Source organism: Borostomias antarcticus (assembly GCF_949987555.1).
Source record: "Borostomias antarcticus genome assembly, chromosome: 3".
Lineage (NCBI taxonomy): Eukaryota > Metazoa > Chordata > Actinopteri > Stomiiformes > Stomiidae > Borostomias > Borostomias antarcticus.
The window spans coordinates 31,207,364-31,233,129 of NC_140236.1; the positions used below are offsets into that span (position 1 = coordinate 31,207,364).

General features: G+C 45.4%; 1 protein-coding gene across 2 annotated transcripts; it reads right to left on the bottom strand.

The window, feature by feature from the left end:
* On the bottom strand, positions 1 to 25,547 carry usp13 (ubiquitin specific peptidase 13; the record flags this gene model as incomplete). Of its 2 annotated transcripts, XM_084461824.1 has the most annotated exons (21): positions 1 to 104; positions 230 to 314; positions 666 to 858; positions 4,803 to 4,972; positions 7,233 to 7,376; positions 7,756 to 7,779; positions 9,148 to 9,270; positions 9,887 to 9,975; positions 10,085 to 10,259; positions 10,576 to 10,729; positions 13,168 to 13,293; positions 14,847 to 14,940; positions 16,646 to 16,717; positions 17,063 to 17,253; positions 17,530 to 17,624; positions 17,761 to 17,945; positions 19,051 to 19,193; positions 19,645 to 19,766; positions 21,613 to 21,673; positions 22,988 to 23,113; positions 25,437 to 25,547. In XM_084461824.1, 21 exons carry the CDS (start codon positions 25,545 to 25,547, stop codon positions 8 to 10), a joined length of 2,580 nt encoding a protein of 859 aa, XP_084317950.1. In that variant the 3' UTR covers positions 1 to 7. The 2 variants fall into 2 exon arrangements, with proteins under 2 accessions (XP_084317950.1, XP_084317951.1); XM_084461825.1 differs by lacking the exon at positions 7,756 to 7,779.
* Between the last annotated feature and the right edge of the window lie 219 nt (positions 25,548 to 25,766).

Here is a 25,766-nt window from a genome sequence, read left to right on the forward strand (position 1 = left end):
CTCGGCTCTAGCTGCTAGACAGTCGGTGGTAAAAGTAGACGTAGCCCAAGTCTTTTGGAGGCCTTTCCGACAAACACACTTTGTGGTCATTGAAGATCACCCACCTGTTGAGGCCAAAGAAACAGTTGAGGAATCCATTAATTCAACTACATTAGAGATCTATAATTTCTTATTGTGATCCGATTATCCCGTAGCGATTATTGGTGGAAAAATGTCAAGTGTTACTGACCTTCCTTCCTTCTTGATGTGACACACGTAGTGACCAGACATTGTGGAGGCGCCCATGTGGCTGATGAAGGCAAAGAGCTCATAACCTAGAAAACAGGAAATTACAGCAGATGTCTAACATACCTATACAAACTTGTGTCATACAGCATAACATCACACACATAGAAGTTTAATATTCCTGTACACTGAACTCACTACATAAATCTGATTCTGTAAAGTGATGCCTTTCCTGTTTTTTGCATGTGATATAATACACAGATTAATTTTACCCTTGAATATGAACCACTAGCCTAGATCTGCAATATGCCTACAGTATAGTGACACTGTAGCTTTCTTTGTTCATAAAGCAACATTTTAACAAAGACTCCTAACGTGGTTAAGCTTGTAAAGCTGCTGTGATCAGCGTCTGTGTTCAGGAAGTCTCCGGGGCCACTCACGTCCGGGCCCGTCTCTGATCCGGGGCCCTGAGGCGTCCTGGTCTGGGGACAGCGTGGAGTCGCTGTGTGAGTTGGCGTTGGAGAAGGCGTTGTGGTTGGGCTCCGTGTCCACCATGTCCGACAGGGTCTCGCTGTTGTCCTCGATCTCGGGGTGGGTGAAGATCCAGTCCAGCGCCCGCTCCAGATTGTTGTTCTGAAAACGGCAGCAGAGGCGTGGCGGCGTGAGTGACGGGCGGGAGTTGATTTGACGACATGCACCTTGTACTGTAGTTTGCTGCTACATCCCAAACTGGTTGTCCAAAGACAGGTGGGGCAGCCATGCTTTAAACTACATTTCTACTTATCTCTATACAACAATGTAGCCCCCCCGAGGCCATCTCGTTGGGAAGCTCATCACTAATTCTCTAAATAAGTCTGACGGTGACGGTGATGCTCATCCTTGTGTGGTCAAATCCCTCATTTAGCCTTAGCCTTAAATCCAAAATAGAGGCCTGATTCACAGCAGATGCCAGCGAGGGGAGCACATGGACAGGTGGGGGGAGAGGACGAAGCTGCAGGCCACAGAGGTTGTTGAGCACCTCCTCCCTCTGTCACCAGGCTAGATTTAGAACACCGGCGGCACTATCCGCCGTTTCACACCTCCATTCCAGCCCTGAGGGCCTCACCGTTGTTCATTAATAAGAAAAACAGCGGAAGGTGTGCTGCTCGGGAGCATTAGGGGCGACGAACAAGGATGACGCTCTGTATTTTGGTCGAAAACAAGTGCACAGCAAACATGTTGTCCCCTCCACCAATGATGGATCGCCCCGGCGTGTGAATGAATCACTGGAAGCCAGCCTAAATATTGCTCTGCCCACAGTGCGTCATCGCTGATGTTTATGAGCAGCTGGGTTTAACGAGTTGGTTAATAATGACTAGTTTTGTGACCAAGTCCCATTCATATCCCCGTAACAGCCAAGCACAACTGCGTCTAAAATGTAATCACCGTGACGGTCTCCTTGGTTCTGCCTGCCTTGCCTGTGTGTGTGTTGGAGCTGGGGGTCGAGCCGGGAGGCCGGTCAGCCTGATTGAGCTGTTATCTGGCTGATTGGGGTCACCTGGGCTCAGCTGGCCCAGCCTCCTACTTATGGCCCTGTTGTTCATTGTTTTGGGAGATTGTCTCCCAGGCACAATGTGTATGTGTGTCTGTGAGAAGTTTGATAATTAAATATTTGGTTATTCTGAGCTTTGGTTATCGGTCTCCCCTTTTTGGGTTTGGTTAAGTCATGTTCTTGAGCCGGTCATGACATGAGTTAACTAGCTAGACACAATGGCTGGCCAACTAGTGATCACGTCACCTCTTGACTCTGACAGCTGCTGTATTATGATACGTTAACGGACTCCTCTCGTTTGATTGTGAAATTAAGTGCTTCTCATAATTGTCCCGCATTCGCCACAAGCACGTGTTCCAGAGGATGCACTTAGGAACACCGATAATTGACAATAATAAGTGCTAATAACACAGATAATTGACAATAATAAGACTTAGCAGCACACCCACAGACACCACACTATGGTCATGATGGCTGGACGCACAATACATGACCTAGCCATACACTATCACTACACTAGTCTACCCTAATCTATCCAACATTATCCAATTACCTAAACAAGAACCATATAATGTATCCTGTGAAATACGACTGTTACTAATAATAACTGCAGCTTACCCACAATGCACCTAACCTCTACACTAACCTATGCGAATCCTAACATTCGGAAGAAGTACCAGATAAGCAAGGAAGCTTTGGACGTCACTGCTTCACGTTCGCAGGGCATTGTGTGATTTTTTCTTGTGCACTTTACATTTTTGTGTATGAACCTGCAAATGACTCCTAAATGTTTACACTGGCTTCCACTGCTTTATTGACACTGAGGGACGATACATCATTGGTGGGTGAGAACATGTTTACTGTGCATTTAACAGAGATTAAAAAAAACATAATGAAATGACACACCTGGTGCTATAGTTGGAAGTGTGGTACTGTACGCACACCCACATCTGAAATTCTGCATGAGCGATGGCCTAGCTATGCACCATGTCAGGCCCACGACTGGGACAATTTGTAAACAGCATGTAAAACAGACATCTCTAACCTCTAAGGGCTTGAAAGAGTTATTAAAGGTGCAGTTGCGAGCCAAAAGTAGGCCACAGAGGGCTAAAGGATGTCAAGCTCTCCGGCATGGATCTGCACTTCTTTGTTCTCACATGAGGTGCAGCTAACTTGAAGTTAACTGCATAAGAGTCTGAACAAATGTAATTCTGCCCAGTGAAATGACAGTTGACACACCCACCCACATCAATGGCGGTGCCATTCCTTACTGATCCAGTAGATATGGGAGCAATTATAATAAGGGAAGCTCTACGACCAGCAATTATTCTGAGAGATAGTCACGATTTAAAAAAAACAAACAGTCATTTAGCTGATGCTTTTATCAAAAGCGACTTAATTATTTCTCTTAATGTAAGAAAAGCCAATGTACTACTACTTGCCAGAACTCCAAGTGCATCTCCTTTCTAAAACAAGTGACTAAGAGCATACAGTAATCAAGTGCTGAAGGCAAAAAGCAATAATTTGAGTGTTACAGATGTGCTAGGCAAGGGATAATTATTAGGATTAATAATATATTATTATTATTAGCACCAAACATTATATTTCATTTGAGTTTTAAGTTTTTGAGGATACCATAAGTGTTGTGGAATAAGGTCTAATGTTTGAGTCTTTTATTAAAAGCTTGTCAGGGGAACATTTTCCTTTCAAAAATAGTATTTATTGCACAAAGTGATTCAAGGATCAGCTTGGGAATAGCAAGAAAAATATCAAAGTTTAAAGCTATAGGCATAATTATGTACAGTAGACTTTTTTTTAACACTTTGAAGGATGTTTTTGTATGTAACCTACACTTGCTGACATGTTTGCTTGATGCCAATTCAAATACTGTAGGCCTAACTGTCATTAGCTTACATTTATATAGGCCAAGCAAGATGAAACACAACGTACCAATGTTCCAACAGCCTAGAAATACCGTATAGATCATTGGCCAGCACAGCTATACTTAATGTCTAAATAATACAGTATGTCTGAGATTAATGATATTGAACACCACTGTGTTTTGGTGTCATTGATGTTGATGGAATTAAAAAATATAGGTCTAGCCTACTTTTGCCAGGCTTCTTCCCTGTCTTTTACAGCTGTACTGTAGTAGTATTGCATTTATTTGTCATAATGGCTGTAATACTGATGAGTCAGACAACGGTGCTGCAGTTAGAACGGTCATGTTTTTCTGTCAGGGTACTGATAGGGATGATAAGGCATGTGTGACTGCAACGTCTCATGCTCTGCTGAGAGGGTGATTGGCTGCAACCTGACATTCCTCCAGGAACTGGACGCCTCCAGGGCCCTGAAACCTACAGTATTATGCACTAAAACAGTCTTCCCGACCGAAACTGGCCCCACCAAGGTAAATTCCTCAGAGGTGCAAGCCTATTTCTGAATCCGATTCTGAATATGAAACACTGCGATTTCTCCATGATTTTGCTGTGGCAGACTAATTTGCATAGTGATAGAGAGATCCTCCACAGTGTGAGAGAGCCAAAGATCAGGGACTAATTATTCCTACGTTCTACAGATGAGGCTCCGACCTCCCGACAAATTTCAAAAATGTTTTGTCGTGGCTCGTGAAGTGTGAGTGGTGCTACGACTGGATTCTGCGCATACAGCCAACAATTACGGCCAGCCATATGGTCCATCATAATGTCCTTCACCTCTGGGCTGAAATAGGCAACAAGTCGTTTCTCCGTGCCAGCGAGCCTCCTTTTGTATCCAGCATGCATGAGTGACATCTGTCTTAAATTAACCAGCTAATTACATCCGAGATATGTGTTGTAAGAACGTTAAATTAATTAAAGCAATTCACGCAAAAACAACCACAACAGAGACTAAGCTGTCCCGACCAACACAAAACGTTAAACCGATAAGGGTAGCGCTTCTCATTGAGAGGCCTGAATGGAATGTTCCAGTACTTGGGCTGGTGTCGACTCAGAGACGGTACAATGCTGTTTGCTGCGTGTTTTTTGGGGACCAGGGGGACACTGACCGTGGCTCTGAGGGCCTGGATGGTGTGGCTGCGGGGAAAGCCCATGGAGGTGAGGATGGCGATGCTCTCCTCGGGCGGCTGGTTGTCCAGGGGGGCGGCCCCCATGCTGGGGCTGCTGCTGGGGGGCACGGGCTCCAGGAAGGAGGGCAGCGCCAGGGGCTCGGCGAAGTCTGGAGGAGTAGGAGAGAATGAGTATAGCAGTGGGGAATACTGGTGATTTCAGTCCATATAGGGTCATCTATAACATATCGGGGCTCTTAAGATGTGGTCAGATCAAGGGGAAAATAGTACAGGCAATTTGTAACAATGGCCAAGTCTCATTAGCCATGTGTAAGTTTTGCCGTGATAGCCACAGGCCAAAAGAGCAGAATGTGACGAGGGACGCAGCGTAGTATGATTTATTATACAGTACACTTACTGTACTATAAACCACCACATATTTCTGTTCTCCTGGAGGACTTACATTTTTCATCCAACTGGAGCAGTTACAGTAGGCCTATGTGAGAAAGGGAGTGCACTCAGGCTGATAGAGACCTTGTGCATATTACAGTGCTATCAGAGAGCGACTGAAATTTAACTTCTTAAATTCTTAATTGGTCATGTGAAATGGGACACAAGGGAGGTCAAATCCAAAATGCAAACAAACTAATTAAAATGGATGAGAGGAAGCGGATTAAAAAAGGTTATGCTAGCAACCGCTTTCTGAAAAAAACAGAACCTGACACACCTCATTTTAAACACGGAAAAGATTGGCCAGAATGCACACATGCCTCTGGCATGCTCTTGTTCTTGAGAACAGCTGGATGCCAACTGGTGAAGCACGCACATATACATGTAAATACAGAAACCATAATGCATGCAATGCACATACAGTACACTCTTCCCCAGGCCCTGAGAGAGCCATCCACTGAACTCATGTTCAAAAAACTTCTTAAGACACACATGTTCAGGCAGGCCTTCGGCCATCTATAACGCCTTGCTGCTCGCAATGTTGTTTTTTTCTGTTCTGTGTCGTTTTAATTTTGTCTCGTGTTGTATTGCCATTTTAATTTATTACTGTAAAGCACTCTGTGCATCCGTGCTGTGAAGAGCGCTATATAAATAAAGCTTACTTACTTACTTACTTACTTACGCATGCAGTTACAGTAGGCATGCAATACACACACACACACACACACACACACACACACACACACACACCGTGACAAGTGACTCAAATTGCCAGAAGAATAGCAAGAATTATAGTCGCTCAGTTTCACCACTTTACAAAAACATTCTCCATTACAAGACAACAAATAAAGCATGAGCAACCTATAAAGACTTTCTTCATCTTGACCCTTTCTTCATCAGCTGATACAGCTCTGCCTACGTCCTTCAACTGCCTATAAGGTATCACTAATGCTCAGCCATCTCTCCGCATCCATGTCTAATACAGTATATTAACCACTGAGTGAGCAGTAACCAGGCGCATTTATATGTTACCAAGATGAACCGTTTCTCCTGTATGTGTGTTTCTCCGTTTCTGTGTGTGTGTGTGTGTGTGTGTGTGTGTGCGTTTGTTTGTAAACGATGGGTTTCCCCCTACTCACAATGCTGTTCCCTACCCCCAACACCCCCATTAGTGTTTTGCGCTACAAATAGGAATGGACAACATTTTCTCATATAATTAACTGTCTGTATCAGGTTCAAGCCCAGCTAGTAGATGACAGCACAGTACTCGGGGACTAGGGGAGCTAATTATAGTTTGTTTGTTTGACTTCAGCATCTAAAATAAGCAGTTAAGATGTGTAGATATGAATCACCCATTTTGTCTTGAAAAGGTACCAGTGCAGATGGAGCTAGCCACTAGAATAAACTGGAGACTGAGCTCAGCCACATATACGCCTATCTACACACACACACACTCACACACACACACACACACACACACACACACACACAAGCACACATAGACGCACACACATACACACGCAGACACACATACACACACACTCATACACGCACACACACACACACACACTCACACACACACACACACACACACACGCACACACACACACACACAATCTCAGTGGAACCCTGGCACATCTCCTAATGAATAATGAACAGAAAAACAACAATACACACACTGGACAACACACATGCTTCTAGCCACAAACGAAGGTGTGTAGACAGGCTGTGTGTGTGTGTGTGTGTGTGTGTGTGTGTGTGTGTGTGTGTGTGTGTGTGTGTGTGTGTGTGCGTGTATGAGTGTGTGTGTGTGTATGTGTGTCTGCGTGTGTATGTGTGTGCGTCTATGTGTGCTTGTGTGTGTGTGTGTGTGTGTGTGTGAGCATGTGTGTGAGCATGTGTGTGTGTGTGTGTGTGTGAGCATGTGTATGTATGTGTGTGTGTGTGCGTGCGTGCGTGCTGGGTCCACTGGGTCCTTACCGGGCTCCTCCATGTGGGCCATTATCCAGTTGAAGGCCATCTCAGGACCCATGTTGCCCGTGTAGTACACCGCCTTCCGACACGCCTCCAGTGGGAAGCCCATCTCTGCCAGCTGCATGGCCGCCGTCTCGTCTATTTCTGGAGCTGAGGACCAATCGGGACAAAAAAAAACAATAAAAAAACACAATAAACACACGTGTACAGTAGCTGAATCAACGTGGAGTGGCCTCATTCTAAGTGAACAGGTCTGTGGTACTGTAGTTCTTTCCTCAGGCTTCATTCAAAAGCCTGGGGTGATTTCTTATTGAGGGATTACATAAGAAAAAACTAGCTTTAAAACCCCAAACCTCTTACCCACCCCAAAAAGTTTTATTTGCAAGTTGGCAGTTTTATGGGGCAGCTGCAGCACCTGCTTTAGTTTGCATCATCAGCCTTTTTGTCAGTCGCTGTAACCTAAAATACTAGCTGCTCCGTGGTTCTACACTGCATGTAGGAATAGAGACAAGAAAAATGGAATACTTACAGTCCATGGAGTTCATGGAGTTATCTGAAAGTAGAACAAAGAAGCGATTACTTCTAACTGCACAAGTGGGAAAGATCACACCCAGGTGGTGAAGTAAGCAGTGCAGGTTTATGAGCAATCTCTACTGTCCTCTGCTGGTGTGCAAATGTATTTGGTCTAAATCTCATGCTATGAACAGACACACGGACACACACACACACACACACACCCACACCCACACACACACACACACACACACACACACACACACAGGTGGACGGACACACATCACGTATAGAAGCAGCTGCACGGCTTAAAAACATTGGCTCACTTGGCTAGTGATCCATTTAAGTTACTGTATGTCAAACTTCACCGAACCATATAATTTAATAAGCTTTTCAATTTCAATTTCAATCAAAGCAACAAGGTTCACGATTCATCATCCATAACAAAATCACTAAAGTTCAGGTTAGTTCAATGTTGTTGTTTGGTTTAATTCCAAACATTCCTTTGCTGAAAGCACTGACAGTCACGACTCTAAGCTCCAACCTTGTTTGCAATTTGTCTCTATGGTTAAGGCAGGGGAGTCTACAGAATCAATAACAAATCTCATAACTAATATCCAGACCGCCAAATTAAACTCAATGATGCGTTTCATGTAACAAAGAGAAACGCATTCACCTGATTGTCTAAATAAAAGCGTCCAGTGTTGACGAAGAGAGATAGTTGACCGAGAAGTGATTTATCACATGAGAGACAGTCCAGGGGACATCAGGGCATTGTTTAATCTATGATTTATGAGGCTCATCATAGAAAAGCTATAGAAATCAAATCTGCATTGGAAACAACATTGCTCTCTCATTGTCCCTCTCATTATGAGAACTGTTATTGAAGACAGTTCACTGTGTGCCTGCTAAAACATTGTGAAACTGTCGGGCTCTCTCTATGGTGTGAATGGGTGAATGAAGGAGAAATGGGAAATAAATAGCTGTAGCTGTAACGCCAGCAGGCTAAATAAATAAATAAATACTAGCTGTATCGCCAGCAGGCTAAATAAACAAATAAATAGCTGTATCGCCAGCAGGCTAAATAAACAAATAAATAGCTGTATCGCCAGCAGGCTAAATAAATAAATAAATAGCTGTATCGCCAGCAGGCTAAATATTTCTGGGGCAAAGACTCTTTTCCTAACTGGGAGGTTAAACGTCACCTGAGGGGTAGTAATGAGAGCGCTTGTGTTCCAGTTAGACTTCACCGGAGTTTATCACATCAACAGGTCGGCAGACGCTCAACAACAACTCAGGAACATCTATTCTACAATCACAATCTACACATGTTGTGCAGCCGGACCGCTGTTAAGTACAACCAGGAGCACAGCCGCTGTGCTGTGGTGTGCAGGCGCTCCTCCCTCACCTCGGGTGTCTTCGGCCAGCACGATGGGCGGGACCAGGTCAGGGAGCTCCTCCTCTCCCGTCTGCAGGCCGGTGGCTCGGAGTCTGGACAGGTCCAGGAAGTCTGGCACCTCGATGGCCAGGTCTGCGGAAACGGGAGGTGTGAGAGACCAGCCGGAGGTGTTGTGGAGAGGACAATGACGGCTATGGACCAGGTAAGTGAGAGGAACTAAGATGGAGACCCCATGAGAAACTGACAGATGGCTACAGACCCAGGAAGCATATTTGAATCGTGCACAATCGAGACATGTTTGCACAATATAGGCATGTCTACTGTTATACTTTTGTTTATTTTTTATATGGGGGATCAATAGAGTACTTATCTAGAAATGAAGATGTAGTAAGATGCTTTTGTTTCCTATAAGTGGTGTGAGTAAAGTGGTGACTGGTGAGTTAATCTTCTTCAGCACTTTGTGAGGGAAACGTTTTGTGTCTGAAACGTTTTTGTGTCTGCGCAACACAGGTGAGAGTGTCGGCATCATCAACAGACCTCAGTGAATTACGGCGTTATACTGCCCTCTGCTGGAATTGAGTGGAAGGGAGTGCTGTTTCCGACTAGTGTAAACAATTGCACTCCCCAAATATCAGCCATTGACATGATGTTTCTACACTGCACTGTTGCACCGTAAGCTTGAATTGGCTTCCTTCAGGAACGAGTTATATAATTTGATATTTTTTAATTTTTTAATCTTCTCACTCACCTAATTTCTTTGGAATCCAGTCCACTCCGAATGTGAACTTCTTGATCTGGACTACCAGGTACTCTGGGAAGGAGGCAAAGCGCGAGGTCCTGGAAAGGGAGCAGTGAAAAACGCAGGTTCAATAACCAGGCCATTGTTCTACCTCATCCTGTAACGTTACTGAAGCGCGACTGAAGCGGCGGGCCCTGGCCTACTCACTTCACCCCCGCTGACTTGGCCTGCAACGCTGAGCTCCAGAAGTCCGGGACGTTGTCTGGCTCTGTGAAGGCCTGCAGGCAGGCTGTGAAGGGGATGCGGGCTCTCACTGGCTCTGGGGGGGCTCGCATGTTCTCCTCCGCATCCCTACGCTTGGCCTCGTACGCCATCAGCTCCTCTGTGAAACGCACGCACGCGCACGCACACACACACACACACGCACGTAAGGACACACCAGCGCAAACACATAATAAATGCGAATGGCTGGCAGTCATATTTCAGCCCCCCCCCAAAAATACAAACATACTCGTATTATATATTTCTTGGGTATCCTGAAACCCCCCCCTCCTCCCCGCCCCATCCCTAGACTCCCTGAAGCTACCGACTCAGCGCCCCACATGATCCCCAGTGCCCTTTCAGGAGGGGCCCCTGCCGTTTCCCCATGGGGGCCGAGCCACCTGCGCCCGCTGTCTGCCGCCGGGGGACCCCCTCACCTCTGTTGGTGGCGGCCTCGAAGGGGGCGGGGAGCTGCATGAGGTAGTCCACCCGCTGGGAGTAGCGCACCTTGCCCGTCTGACAGCACTGCACGCGCTCCTCCACCAGGAAGCGGAAAACGTCGCTGGGGTTCTCCGAGCCTGTGCTGTTCCTCTGGAGGGACGAAGGGGAGGGAGGGGGAGGAGGGGGAGGGCAGATGGGGAGGTCGGGGAGAAGGAGAAGGGGAAAGAGGGGGAGAAGGAAAGAGAGAGAGAGAGAGAGAGAGAGAGAGAGAGAGAGAGAGAGAGATGGTTAAATAACAATACACAGTGAGCGATGAGCAATTGTATACAGGAAGTGAGGAACGCTATAACAACTCAATGTACTATGACAATACTGCTGTAGCACTGTAACTGCAACTGTTGTATTACATTATCATGAAACTAATCCTTGTCCGGGGGTCACTGGGTCTTAGACTTGTAGTGTGTATTTGAGGGCAATGACTCTGTGATCAACCGATCTGGCTTGTATGGAGTGTCCAAGCTACAGTCTGTCTATTCTAAGAGGCTACAGAAATACACAGGTTATAATTTGACCAACACCAGGCTAGTATTCCAGCTGGCTAGCCCAAGACTAAAGTTGCTGATCTGGGAGGGTCTATCCATCTCTGTCCTCACAACTCGGTTCTGAGGACAGCTGAAGATGCCAGAAGATGCTTGCTCTTAAGAGGAATTTGGGTCCCTCTTCAATCAAATCTGGGTCATGTTTTATTTGTGGTCTACATCTTTTAGCTGAACACGACCTTATTCACTTTGTGTGAACAACTGGAAATGAAAAGATACAACAACAATAACAACAACACATTAAAATTTCCCACAAATTGTCCAGGACACCCAGGTATCCATGGTGAGTGCGGAGATTGTGGCATGTGTGTTGTGTTGTTCAAGGACACGGAGCAGACGAGGTGGCAGGGTCGAGTCTGAGCATGTATCCGTGCAGCCGAGGCAGAATAGGAACCATTATCTGGGCTGTGTAACGGATAGGGGTGATCTAAATTTAAACCTGGTTGAGAAAGTCACTTCAGAGCACAAGTGTGTGTGCCTTGGCCTGGGGACAGCCGGCTGTGTTTTGTCGAAAACAGTCCCCCCCGCCCGTCCCTTCCTCCACCTCCAACCCCCCCCCCCCACACAACTGTCAGAAGGTGCCAGCATCAGACTAGCCATGCGCAACACATGGAGTTCATTGACGTACCAGGAAATACGCTGGTCCAGCCATTTTACGAAGTGTTGTTTTCATTTTTACTGCAGTTGCCACTGTTTGTATTGTATTCTACATACCGCTTAGGCCTACATGGCAACAAAGGGATTCATTTATTCTATGAGTTGTCAGCCTACAGTAGGATAGGGAATCATGTCGGCACTAGACATAACATTTCCATCCGCAAAACTGTGAATGTCTCACTCCTCTCTGAACACACCCCAGTTTTCCCTATTAAACCAGTTCCATCAGCCTCTACCTCCACTGCACAGTAGCCCTAATTTACTAAGCGATCGTACGTCAGAAAGCTGGCCGTACGGTCATTTCCACGCCAAGTTCGGCGTTTATCATTTTGGACGTGAGCGGAGACTGCGACCAAATCTCACGCCGAGTCTCAGCTCGCGTACCAAGTTTGAGAATCGTCACTGATTCTGACTGGCATCTAAGCGCAGCCATATACTGTAGACCTACTGTATTCATCACTTCAAAATATGTAGTCTACCCAATGGCAAAATATATTTTGTGTCATACATCCCTAGCATAAATAGGTAATTTCGCTGTCATTTTGAGCCTACTTAGACTATGCAGCCTTACAAACTGAAAGCGAAATTAATGTTTCACCAATCAATCAATGTATTGGTGACATAATTACTAGCAATCAAAATGAACAAACTAGCAATGGTGAGCAGAAAGCACAGACCTCCGCCCCTGCATTTCTTGGCTCTGTGCAAAGTTTTTGTGTAATCAAAGTCCAAAAACTAAAAGTCCACAAAATGAATGGAAGTAAATGGTCCGGCTGTGTTTGGGCGGCCCGTAGACCCGAACAGTGCTTCGGATCTGCTCCATTATTTAATGGGTTCTAAGACCATGCTACACCCTTCCATTTCATGAAAATCGGTCGAGTAGTTTTTGCATATTCCTGCTAACAAACTCACACGCACACACACGTGCACGCCACCGAAAACATTACCCCTCGCTCTGCGCTGTCGCTGGGGTGGAGGTAATGAAAAGCAATGGGAAGGCTTCAGTCACTTATTTGAATAAGACTTTTGACAGTCCAGGATCTTTCCGTGGAGAGTGAAGAGCTGTTTTTGGACGCGAGTCTGAGAAATGTCTCGTTTTGGCCGTATTTCATATCTCCACGCCGTAAACTACAGGGGCGAGGCCAGGATATGTTGTAGCGTGATATGTAAATGATGATTGTTTTCATCTGCACCGCCCGATCATTCCTACGATGGGATTGGCGGCATACGGATGTTTGATAGATCACGCGTGGACGCTGTCGTGCCATCGTTTCTGTGCTCTGATCTGCTCCTTTGATAAATGATGGCCAGTATCTCTGTGGCCCAACTCACCTCCACAAGATTGACCATGTGCAGGAAGAACTCATGGGCGTCCTGCTGTCTGCTGGAGGAGAACTCTGGGTGGCCCTTGCTGACCAGGGACTTGAACATCCTGGGAGAGACGCCCTTCTGCTGGTGCTGGAATGAGAAAAAGACGTCACGCACAAACGCACACAGACCGTGTGCCACCATTCAGCCGGCTGTCTATGGGGGAGGCGGGATGAGATGTTTACTGAGGATTTGACCCCGATGACCTTTGCAGTGGTATCACAAACTCACCATCTGACACAGCCCCAAGTCATCCTCACCCTCCAGAACCGCCACAGATGGTAAATAAATAACAGCAACAACAACAAAAGCAAGAACAATAGACAAACAGGCATGCCAGAAATGATCCCACTTCCCCTTTACCTCAAAACAACAAAAGCAGGCAATCTGTAAGCTACCCTGAGGTGGTTCATGCTGGCAGCCCGGCTCTGAAAAACTAAATCTCCTCAGAACAGGAAGACAGACAGTAGTCCCTGTTGGCATACCGGATACATGGCAACAGTGATGTGTCTGACCAGCAACAACGCAAACTGCTCATGCAAAACCAGTTGGTGAGGTATGCAACTAGATATCTAGGCAGAGACGATGCCAAATGGCACTAGCCTTAATGTAAATACATTCGATTGATACTTCATAACGGTAAAACCACCCATTTGCCAAGACTTTACAAAATGGCTACTGAATATAGCTGAGTATCACAACTGTGCAATATGCACATGGCTGCTCGAACCCGCTGCCCCATTCCACCCCAGTCTCCCATGCAACGATGTTGCACCCAGCTGTCTGTGTGTGTCCAAACCCGACTGTGCCCTCGGAGAGGAAACGTAGGCCCACAGCCCAACCCTATCAATTACCGTGGCTAATAGGAGCTAAGGGAAGTCAGGGGCTTACATATATACAGTGGGCTGTGTCCCAACAGGCTTTTGTGGCTTCCTTCCCCGGCCTCACTGAATCACTGATCGGGCTGCAGCCTCAACATTGTGTATCTTGTATATCATGATCTCTGTGACTATGTCAAGAGTGACTGTATACAGTATATGGGCAATGGAAATTATTAAAGAAAATAAAAAATGCAGTTACAGGGAGAGGTAATAGAATGGTCTAATGAGCTAAAAATGTCTAATGTTCTTGATGGAAATTTACAGTGCAGGAAGCCATTTAAAACAAGAGTATCAGTTACATTAAGCTAAGCTATTAAGCTAAACAATAATTGGTGGCTCATTGGACAAACAGCATCAAAACAGTGATTAGCAAGTGAGTTCACAGCTGAATTTGAGTTGTAGCTAAATGCTATTTTAGACACAAAGATAAAGGTTATAGAACAATACAATCTGACATCGTGTCTCAATTTTGTCCATTTCACACGTGAGACTGATAAATTCATTGTTCTGTGGCTCTACCAACAAGGGAAATACACAAAGCAAATGGAATGAAGCAAACAATGGAACAAAATAACTGGAACAAGCTGAAAATAGGCTACATGAGGTGACTTGCACCGTAGAGTTGCCAAGCTCGAGTTTTTCCCCTTTTCTCAGGTATCCGACCAACGCAAACAGTTTAGTTCTGGTGTCCGGTGCCAGTCTGTACTCTGCATGCTCACGTTACACCCCCGGATATGGAGCTGGACATACCCAGTCTAATACCTTGTATTCTTCTTTCATCACCTGTTCAATGAGCTCGGATTTCATAGGTGGTTTGGAGAACAGGCCTGACAGCAGCCCGTGGCCAAGCTTAGCCCTGCGGGACAGACGACAACAAACACACACAATCAATCCAAGCTTTTCACACCAGGGGAACGAGGCCACCCTGCTACTTTACTCTTTATTAGGATCCCTGTTGGCTGACACCTTAGCGCCCCCTAGTGGAATGAAGGGTGGGAGAAGACCACTGACCACTCATACATTTTGTTATGAGGTACAGTTATTTCACATTCACCCGTTATGACTGCTCAACCTGGGCACCAACGACAGACAGTGTGTTGTGAACAGCAGGGCCGTCTCCGGCTGTAAACAACCTGCTGATTCATGGACGACCTGCGTCAAGTAAACATGAAGGTCATAAACATGATGGTCTCACCAGCACGCCTCAGAGCTCTGGACTGGGTATCTTAATGACTAATATTCATTACCTGCCTGGCAGAGGCCCTCTCAGATTTCATATTGGTCTGTGTGTGTGTGTGTGTGTGTTGTGCTGCGTGTGTGTGTGTGTGTGGTTTTCAGCATGCTCATATTGCAGCAGTTGACAGATGTGGCCTTGACGCATGTTAATAGAACTTTATTTAATGTTTGATTATTTTCATGTAATTACATTGTATATATTCAATCTTCAGCTGTTGCCTTCAGAATCTGTCACTTCTCCCTTCAACCCACACAGCTGTACTGTACGTCTGTTACAGTGGGTGCGTTAAGTAACTGAGCGCTCACGTTTAGAATGCTCACTGTGAGCGCTGAGCGCATTTTAAAAACACTTAACGTTCTGCTCATTCTGAGCGCTGATCAACCGTCATATGTCAAAAACATTCGCTGAAAATGGCAATGCAAAAAGCAGTAGTAGGTGCGTTATTCAATGTTTTGGTGGAGGCAGTGGCCGATGATGATTTTATTATTGTACTAGATAGTAACCTCTTGAGTCATGCGACTCATTTCCTATTTGGTCACTAAAACGGATGCCTTTAGTGTGCCATCAGCACTGGAGAGGTGTACGAGCATCCTTTTGGGATCTATCTTCTTTTGTGTTTGCTCAGACTGATCGTAGTTTAGAAGTGCTCACTTGCGCTCTGAGCAGATCAGTCTGAGCATAACTCGTTAAGTGCATTCTACACTCTTACTTAACGCACCTACCCAGCAAACACGCAACGTCAGGGAGACGTTCAGATCATGTCTTAATAACGTCTGTCGGTCCTGAACCCCGTTTGTACGTCTGCTGGACCCCTCAATATTCAAACGTCTGGCTTGGACCCCTCTAAGACGTCTGTGGACGTGCAAAACGGGTTCAATATCTGAACGTAAAAAAAAACCATTCAATCTGGCTCCTAATTGGATGTCTTTGGACGTCCGAAAAAGTCATCTTTTAGACGTGTCTTTGCTCAGTGGGTAATACATACCACACAGTAGCCCATACCTGTTTCTACACAATATTATAGTAAATACAATCGGAGAAAGTGCTGTCAATTAAAAGTGATGGTTACCTGCATTCTAACGTGAGTCTTTCAGTACTAATGTTCATGTATACTCAACTCATGACTGTCCTCATTAATGCTCTATATACTGTATCATGACAAACAAGTTGATCACATGACAGTCGGTAACTTGGTATAAAGTATCTTTTTCATACCAAGCGGTTCACTCAACAAATTCATGATCACGTTTGGATGGGCTAGTGGACGTTCCAGACATCCAGCGGATGTTATGCAACATCGTTATGCAATGGGGTGTTCACTTACATTTGTGTGGCAAAATCCTGTGTGGGGTCAAGAGGTGAATAGTCATATATTCTCTGTAGGTTTCCAACGTACCTAGAGATGCAAAGCAGATGTCAATCGCTCAGCTCAGTGTACATCCCAGCGAGTCTTACACTCAGAATACAGTCTCACTTCTATCAATATGGCATCTGGTGATGGTGATGACTTGTTATTTCAATATGACGTTATGACATACAGATTACATTGTATCATTTGAGTTTGATCTAAAATGTAGTATCTTTTCACAGACAGCTACTGTATTAATTCATTTTCAAACTGAGTGAAATGGACATGGAACTGCATGACATTGTCCGGCTCCATTTCCAAACATGTTCCTCATGCATGCCCAGCTGAACCCAGCCCCGGTGCATTGTGGGAACCGTAGTCCCAGGAACTCACATCCTCTGGAACTCTGGGATGCTGAAGAGGACTTGCATGACGGTGCCCAAGTAACAGCTGTTTCCAAGGTTCTTCATGCCGGAGTAACCTGAACCGTACACTGCCTTCAGCTTCATACCCGACTCCTGAATCACCTCCCACTCACTCACACGTTGCCGCACGTTGTTGTCTGTGTGGTGGCCATTCTCTGTCTGAGGACATAAGAGAGAGAGACAGAGAGAGACAGAGGGAGAGGGAGAGAGAGAGAGAGAGAGAGAGAGAGAGAGAGACAGAGAGAGACAGAGGGGGAGAGAGAGAGAGTGTAGGCCATGATTTCAAATATTATCAGAATTGATATGACTCTTGGACCTAGGGTCTCTTATTATGTATTAGTCTTGGTTGAGCATGTGTGTGATATAAACCATGTGTAGTACAGTAGAATTAAGTTATGATTATTCACACAACCCCTCACAAACTAGTAAACCTACCCGTTGCATCTGTAGCATGTCTATTCCAAAGTGTGACAAGTGTTCAGATAAGTGTGGGTCCAGCACTGCCTCTTCTTCGTCAAATGAATAAATATCTGTAGGGAAACAAAATCCAAACCAAAGATGAGCGGCCAATTACCCCAAGAGTGTGAGCTGCACTTCCATTTGCAAACACCCAGCCTATCGTTAAAAAGTGTGAATTCCAGTCCCAGATCATCTTGTTATATCTACCTGCTCCATCGGGGGTGATGGTGTCCAGTTTTACTGCAAGAGGGAAGTTGGTTTCCCTGTAGTGTTCCAGTGCGTGACCGTTACCCCCACTCCCGTCGAAGAACCACTTCCCACAAAGCACTGCTCCGTCCGATAGGTTCAGCCACAGGTTCTCTCTCATTTCACACTTCTCACACTTCCAGCCCCTGTGAGGAGGGAGGGGGTAAGGAATATAGCACCCAGAAGGTGACATGGAATATTTGCTTATAACGTCAGTTTGTAATACATGTTCTTTCTCTTTTCCTTGCCTTGAAAGACAACATTGCAAAAGTATATAGACTTATATCATTCACTGCAATACGTTTTACTTTGGAAATAGGCCTTAGAGGGGAAACAAAAGGTGCCAAAACCTTTGGCCGGAAAAATTTTTTTGTAGGCTGTCAGTCGACCAAGACGTTCTTTGGTTGAAGACAGCCCTAACTATTTCGCTCGTGTTAAAATGATCAAAATATAATATTTCCTTTGGGTGAATTGGAACTTCCAGTGGCGCCTGAAATCCAACCTGGTAATGTAACGGCTTCTGTTCACAACACAACCAACCCGGCAGATCCCAGGGAATTGACACAGGAAATTGGCTGAGCAGATTTCCTGTGAAATCCTGTTCATACACATGACCCCTAACAGGTAAATTCTCTAGAATTGAATGGCTTCTATGTGTGAATGGGGTTTTAGATAGGAAAGAGTAACACACTGACTAGTAATTATGTTTGTGACGTAGGCTGTATCGACTTGGCCTCAACAAGAAGTAAACTGCACTAGGGGTTCATTAAAACTGGCCAGCCAAGCTAAGTGTTTCCTTGTGCACCTCTGAGGTGTGACGTGGGTTGTGCAGCTGCACATGTGCGTCTGTCTGCGATTGTTGTCTGTTTGGAGTTATATTTAGAGCGGTAACCTTCGGTGTCAGCTACAGAGCAGCCACATTCACACCCATCACATTTTTCGCTTCACACTCACTCAGTCCTTCATCCCCCACTACAATATGAACACATTATTCTAAAGGTTCCCAGATGCACAACTTACTATGAATAAACATTCAACTAACTGTCCTCGAACCCTTAACCCTAACCTAAACTAGTTGTTGCATATCAACAGAGCTAAAATGAATAGTTTCAGAAAAGGATTTGAATCTGAAGAGTCACTTTTTTACTTGGTAAATATTTGGATTTTGGATAGTGGAAGACTACAGTGTCCAGTCACATGAAGCGCTCCTATGTGGTATGCTGGGTGGTGTGGTCTGCGCTGGCCGGTTACCTGGGCCGGATCCTGACCCCGTTGTCCTGCTGTCGGAGGCTCCTGGCGTGGCGGGACACCTGGATCTCCTCCTCCCAGGAGTCGGGCTCCTGCTTCTTGTAGGCGGAGGCGGCGTTGAGCACAGCATCGCAGGCTATTGTCACCTGAGGGTCAAAGGGGAGAAGAATTAGACCGGCTGTATTGAAACGACGTGAGTATAGATACAGTCTTATCGGTTTATCTGTGGCTGTGCAGCGAACAGGAAGCAAAGCTCGATCCAAGTAATATTAATGAAAGGTAGATGAATTGATAATGCATCAGTTCAAGATCATTCATAACAATTCATCTCTGGATCTGGCTATGAGCATGGGCTTTGCATAAGTGAGGCATTTGGATTCACCACAATACATGCAAAACGAAAACATCAAAGACCACAAAACAAGAAAGCACACGGGATGCAAAAAAGGAAACGGACATAGATCACAGAGCGTCGTGTAGCACTAGGAGAGAGGACTGCAATCAAATCAAATCAAATAACAGCCAAACAGTCGACAGTATCACCCCCCCTTCAGCATGCGTGGCACACACACAGAGCATGGGCACACACTCACTGACCAGTGCAGGCAACTCCTCAATATTTGGTAAGGGGATCTCGTAGTGGTCAGGGAATATGACAAGCTTGGCCTCGTCTTCATATTCATAATCATCTCCGTTAAAATCACGGTTTAGCTCTAAATCTTCAAGAGAGGAAGCAGACATTCGGTTACTATAAGACAAGTGACTGTGTTTATCTTAGCAACAGTGTTACTGTGAGAGTTCAAATGCGGAGCTGATCAGCTGGTGTGTTTCTTCCACTGAGCACGTCGTAAGCATACGTCGGATCACTGGAACCACTAACCACTAAACCACTAAATTCGCATCAAGCAAAATGCTTTTTGTGATTTGATGTAATATACACTGAGACACTAACAGGCAGGTCTGGAGAACGGGGCTAGTAGTAACGTCGTCGCAGACAGTCCATTGGGAGTTTGAAGAAAGCACTCCCTCGGCATTTTCCATTGTTAGGATCCTTTCCTCCATTAATCTTCTAAACCCCCCACCCACATAAAAGAGTTGATCACAATGTTGTCCAGTCTATTTACTAGACCACGTAGACCCCCCAGTCTATTTACTAGACCACGTAGACCGCCAGTCTATTTTCTAGACCACATAGACCGCCAGTCTATTTTCTAGACCACATAGACCCCCCAGTCTATTTTCTAGACCACATAAAACTCCCAGTCTATTTTCTAGACCACATAGACCCCCCAGTCTATTTTCTAGACCACATAGACCCCCCAGTCTATTTTCTAGACCACATAGACTCCCCAGTCTATTTTCTCTTCTCGCCTCCAGCTTTGGTTTGTCCCCTCAACCTCCGCGATGACGTCCGAGCTGTGTGCCTGATGGCTGATGTGATCATGGGAATGGTATGGGAATGACGGAGCACCGTCTCACACTCTGGTTCCGGTCGTCTCGCAACCAGAAAGGGGCGGGAAGACCCTGGTCCTGACGACAACAAGCTAGAACCCAACACGGCCAAAAAATGGGGGTCAGAGCTGTTGAGATAAAGCGCCGTGTCACGGCCTCAGTAGAGTGTGTCTCAACAGTCGGACGGTGATGCCAGCAGATCAGCCCAGTGGCCGCCCTGTGCTATACACCGGTGGGGGACAGTGAGGTGGCACACCGGCTCTAGTTGCTGGGAGATAAGAGGGCAGAGAGGAATGTTGGTGGGGGGGGTGGGAGGTTGGGGGGGGGGGGGCGATTAAAGACAGCGGACGGAAGGAAAGGGGGGGGGGATGCAGGTCTAACGGTTTGAATGACAGTCAGCAGGGGGTGAGAGCCACCTGGCGCTCCGCTGCCCGCGTCACGCCGGCCAAAGGCAGAAGTGTGTCAGGCAGGCGGGTTGACAGGGGACGGCAGCTGAAGGCGGTCGGAGCGACAGGCCGGGGCGGCTCGCTGTAAACCAACCCCCCTACCGATAGGCCGGGCCGAGCATGTGGCACTTTGAATTTAGAACGGTTACTAACGGCATATACAAATAAATGAACTAAATTTAGACTTGTGCAGCAGGAAGGGACCGGCGGGGCCTCAACATGGGAATATGTCGCTTCCAGCTTCGAGAGCCTGAGAGGCCAGTGTAGGGCCATTGTACAACAATGCCACTGCGACATAATGGATTGTATTTTATTACTCTCGTCGCACATATCACTGCCAAAAATAAGTATTAGTCACAATACTTTCAGTAAGACATATCTTAAAACGTCTAAGATGTCCAGGAGAAGGCTGGGATTATCTACACTGTCCGCTACGCAATCTCAAAACTGCTGTTCTTTTTTTTAACTGATTCACTTCATGTGTTCTTTTTAAATAATTTTTTACCTAATTTCACACTTCAGGGCTGCGGAGATAAAGCTGGGTGTCTTATTTAGCCATTAATCTAATTCTGTTCCTTGACACTAGCTTTGAGTGAGGTGACATCTGTGAATAGGCCATCTCATGGGGACTTGGGAGAGAGAGATTTCTAGACTTTTCTAGACCTACCTAGAAAGACTTTTCCATTTCTTCTTCTGGGTATGGCCCCTCCTGCAGCGCCTGTGGGTTTCTGTAGGGGACAGTAATCAAATCAATCATTAGTAGGGCTGACTGCAGTGGAGGTTTTCCTGGTCAGGTTACATAGTGTGGGAAAATATCTACCATGGCCCTATTTAAAACCACACACGATGATTGCCATCATATAGTAGCTGGTGGCAAAAACCTCCGAGGACTGACTGAGTCTCTGTGATGTGTGATCTGACTGGGTTCGGGTGGCTGCCCATCAACCGTGCCATAGGCAGGGAGGCGGACACAGGAAACAGACAGGGAGAATGCTGACACACTCTGGGAGCGAGGGGACTCATGGGAACCCAGGAGAGACACAGGAGCCGGGGGAATGTGGCCAGCTGTTTCTGGACAGATCCAGATCCAGGCACGGAAACAGAAGCCCTTACGGTGGGGGGGGGTCAATTAGAACCAAGAGGAAACGCTGGCAAAGAGGGGGTATGTTTCCCCACAATCAACTTGTAATGGCGCTTGGCTTGTTGTGTAGAATGTGGGCTCTAGTGGGATTGATCCTGGCCGGTGTGAAGGGAAACAAGCTGTTAAAGGGCCTACATTATTCTGTCCTGTCTGTCTGTCTGTCAATATTCGGTCTGTTTTTTCTGTTGTTAAATGGCTAACCTGAGCCCATCAGCAAATCTGATAGCGTGATAGGCCTACATGCTAATCAATATAATGTAGCCCTACGGAAAGGGGTCTTAAGTCTAAGGATGCACTTCGATCAGTCGAATCACTCAAGATAACTATATGGCAATTACAGTGCAGTTATTAATTAAAGTGGCATGATAATATGATGCTGTTATTGGACACACTTGTATAAAAAATGTTAAGTGTACAAAAAACTCAGACAAAGCCTGTGTGCCATAAGTGCATACAGTAGTTTAGTAAATTCAGTGAAGGGAAACACCAAAAGGGCCCGAACAGACTAGAAAATACTGTTAGAATTGGGGGGGGGGGGGGAATATGACTATTGAATATACACTCTTCTCCTAATTCCTAAGCACTGTCATTAACAGCTGAATGAATAATAGGCACAAACTACCACAAGTCAGACCAATGAACAACAGGTCGTTAAAGGCGTTCAGTACAATCTAGTTCCAGTTGGAAAACCACAACTGTTACGTCTACAGTATATCAGGTTTGCACAACAACATAAAGTAACTGATTCTAAAATACCAATCAAGGGAGGTTAGCTCCAATTAATACTTTTCTTCAGGTGTTGCTATTACAATAGTTAACGGGTATCCAACTTAACAAACATCTATTCAAAGTCCTATAACAGCAAGGGAGAAGCGGGAAGGCAGCAGCAACCCTCACTTACCTCTTTGACATGTCGTTTGAGGTGCATATAAACACTCTGTCCAGTTTTACGGTAGTGTCTCTCCACGTGTTCTCTTCCAAAGCCCAAGAATGTGTTCATGCACACATACAAGCCTCCCTCAGACTCCTGCAACACACAAACACAACATCACTTGTGTGACCTGGAATCTGCATCCAGCTCTTCAGTTAAGGGTGAATAATGTAACAGGGTGATATTGGGAATGCTTCGATTTCTGGAATGAAAGAGTTGAATCCAAATGATTAGAAGATTACAAGATAACCGCTCCAGTGTTAACTGTGATGAAATATACCATCTGCCTGAGCTCATAGATGAGCCAGACAGATATTTGGTTTATTATTCTAGCTATAAAGTAATATAATAAGGTTTTGTGACAATATGGAGAAATGATTATGACATGCTGTGCTCAACAGTAAACAAGTGCACAGTGAACCTGTGTCCCCCACCAGTGATGCATGTTGTCATCATGTAGGCTACAATTGGTCGTCTTCTCATTGATCTAGCGGTCAGTAAAATCAACCAAATGTCAAGAGGTGGACATCAAATTCATCTCGGCCTACAGAATTGTTGTTTTGTTATAAGCAAGGAGAATAACCGCAGGGATAGACGCACAATATTCCAACTGGTGATCGTACGCTATGAGCCCTTTCAGGGCCAGTGTGTGTTTCATGTGTTTGTTAGGGAAACTGAGTGAGTGGTCATTCTTCCCAGATGGGCTCAGGCAAAGCCAATAGTATTTAGTGACAAACATGTGTGGCTGCAGAGTAGTAGACCTAAAGCCTGTTCTGCACAAACTTGACCTGTGCAAAATTCACTGAGTATTACACTAAATCCTACAGATGTAACAATCAAGTTCAGTCTCTGATACACGGTACCGGCTACACGGTAAGAAAGCGCTGCCACCTGCTCTAGGTATTGACGGGTAAGTTGCCTAGATCAACGGACACAACTTGTAAAAACACCTTGACCTACTGGCCTACCAACATGAGTCCTTCAGGGAACTATAAATGCTTTTGAGGTATAGCCTTCTAAATTACACTTCACCTATATCTGCTATTGGCACCTTGCAAGTGGGCCTCTCCAGTGCTCGACTGAAATAGCTTAGCTCCGATACTCACCAGTGGCCTACTTGTTTATATTTAGGTGCAAGGGCTCCATAATAGACCTACTTTTGAGATGATATTAAAGGTACAGGAGCTCAAACAGTGGTCAAACACTGGTGAGCTCCTGCCCAAGTCAAGCACTGGGCCTCTCATAAAACTGTGACAAACCTTCAAGTGGCAACGAGTGACATACGAGCTTCAACAGCGCTCGGATAAAAATAACCAGTCTTCAGTCTGGCATGATGAACTCCAGACAGCTGAGTCACCTTTAAAACAGTTTATCCTCAGAAATTAAAGCAAAATAGGCAAACTTAGGTTGATGAGCCACATGTTTAAATGTTAAAGGAGTAGTTTGGTATTTAGTATCATAGGCCCTGTTATAATAAGGTAATTTACGGTTATATAATTTACAACAGTCCATATCAATATTTGAACAGACTGTGTACTCTTGAGATAGAGCTCATTGCTCATGTCACAGCGAAGTGACAGTTAACCATATAATGGATCTCTATGGGCACATGCGCAATGAACAGTAATATCTCAAGTTAAAGGTTTCTGGTTTCTGACCATATCTTTGATATGGACCGTTGTATATGATAATATAACCTTAAAACAGGGTTTATGATGCTAAATACCTAACTACTCATTTAAGCTACTCAGTTTATTCATGTCGTGGTGACGCTCGATCGTGCGCACACTCCACCTCAAGCCTAGTCTACCTCAAGCCTGTCTCCTGAAGTTGGAGGAATGTGTGGACTCACTGGAATAAAATTATAATTATAAGTTTTTTTGTTTTGTTTGTTTTTTACAAAAGTAGCCCGTCTCTTCCCATTACTGGCTATACATTTCGTCAAGCCCTGAAAAAGGCGCCCCTTTTCGACATCAAAATGTCTAATATAAAATAACTTCCTATAAGCCACATGCCCATGTTGTGATGAATCACAGCACAGACTCAAAATACACAAAAATATGGTTTGCAGCCTCCGATTCAATGTCGTAGAAGTAGGCTAGGCACATGATTTAGAAACCCAGCAGAGCATGCAGGTGTAGCGTAATTGTGATGATTGATTAGCCAACATTTACAATACGCCGTGACTGAGGCTCTGTATATAGTCTTTTAACAAAGGAGAGCCCATTCCTCGAGATGTAAACAACATTTAATTATTTATTTCCCCAGACTCGCGCTCCAGTTCAAGGGAACAGTGTTTGTCTATGGAACCACATCATACCACAAACCAGCGGAGCTTTTCACGTGTGTTAGTGGCAGCATACGGGGTGAATAGACAGCTTGCGACACAAACGTCCTAATTGTAAGGGGAGACACTTACGGGAGAATCGTAGGAAAAGGCACATTCGCTCTTGAAAACCCTGTCTCCTGTTCTGGGGACTCGGATGGTGGGCATATATGGGACCAGCAGCTCTCCTAGATCTGCAGCCATCTTCGCATTCCTGCTTCTTGCACCACAATGCTACGGGAGCCACCAGAGCGGGCTGTCAGAGAGGAGATGCTATTTTTAAATCATTCGGTCTCGACATTCCACTAACGACGGGGGATATGACGCGGAAAACATAACGGAGGGGAAAATATTAAAATAACATATAAAAGAACGTGTTTAACACCTGGACTAATGACTGAAAATAGATAAATTATCTCTTTA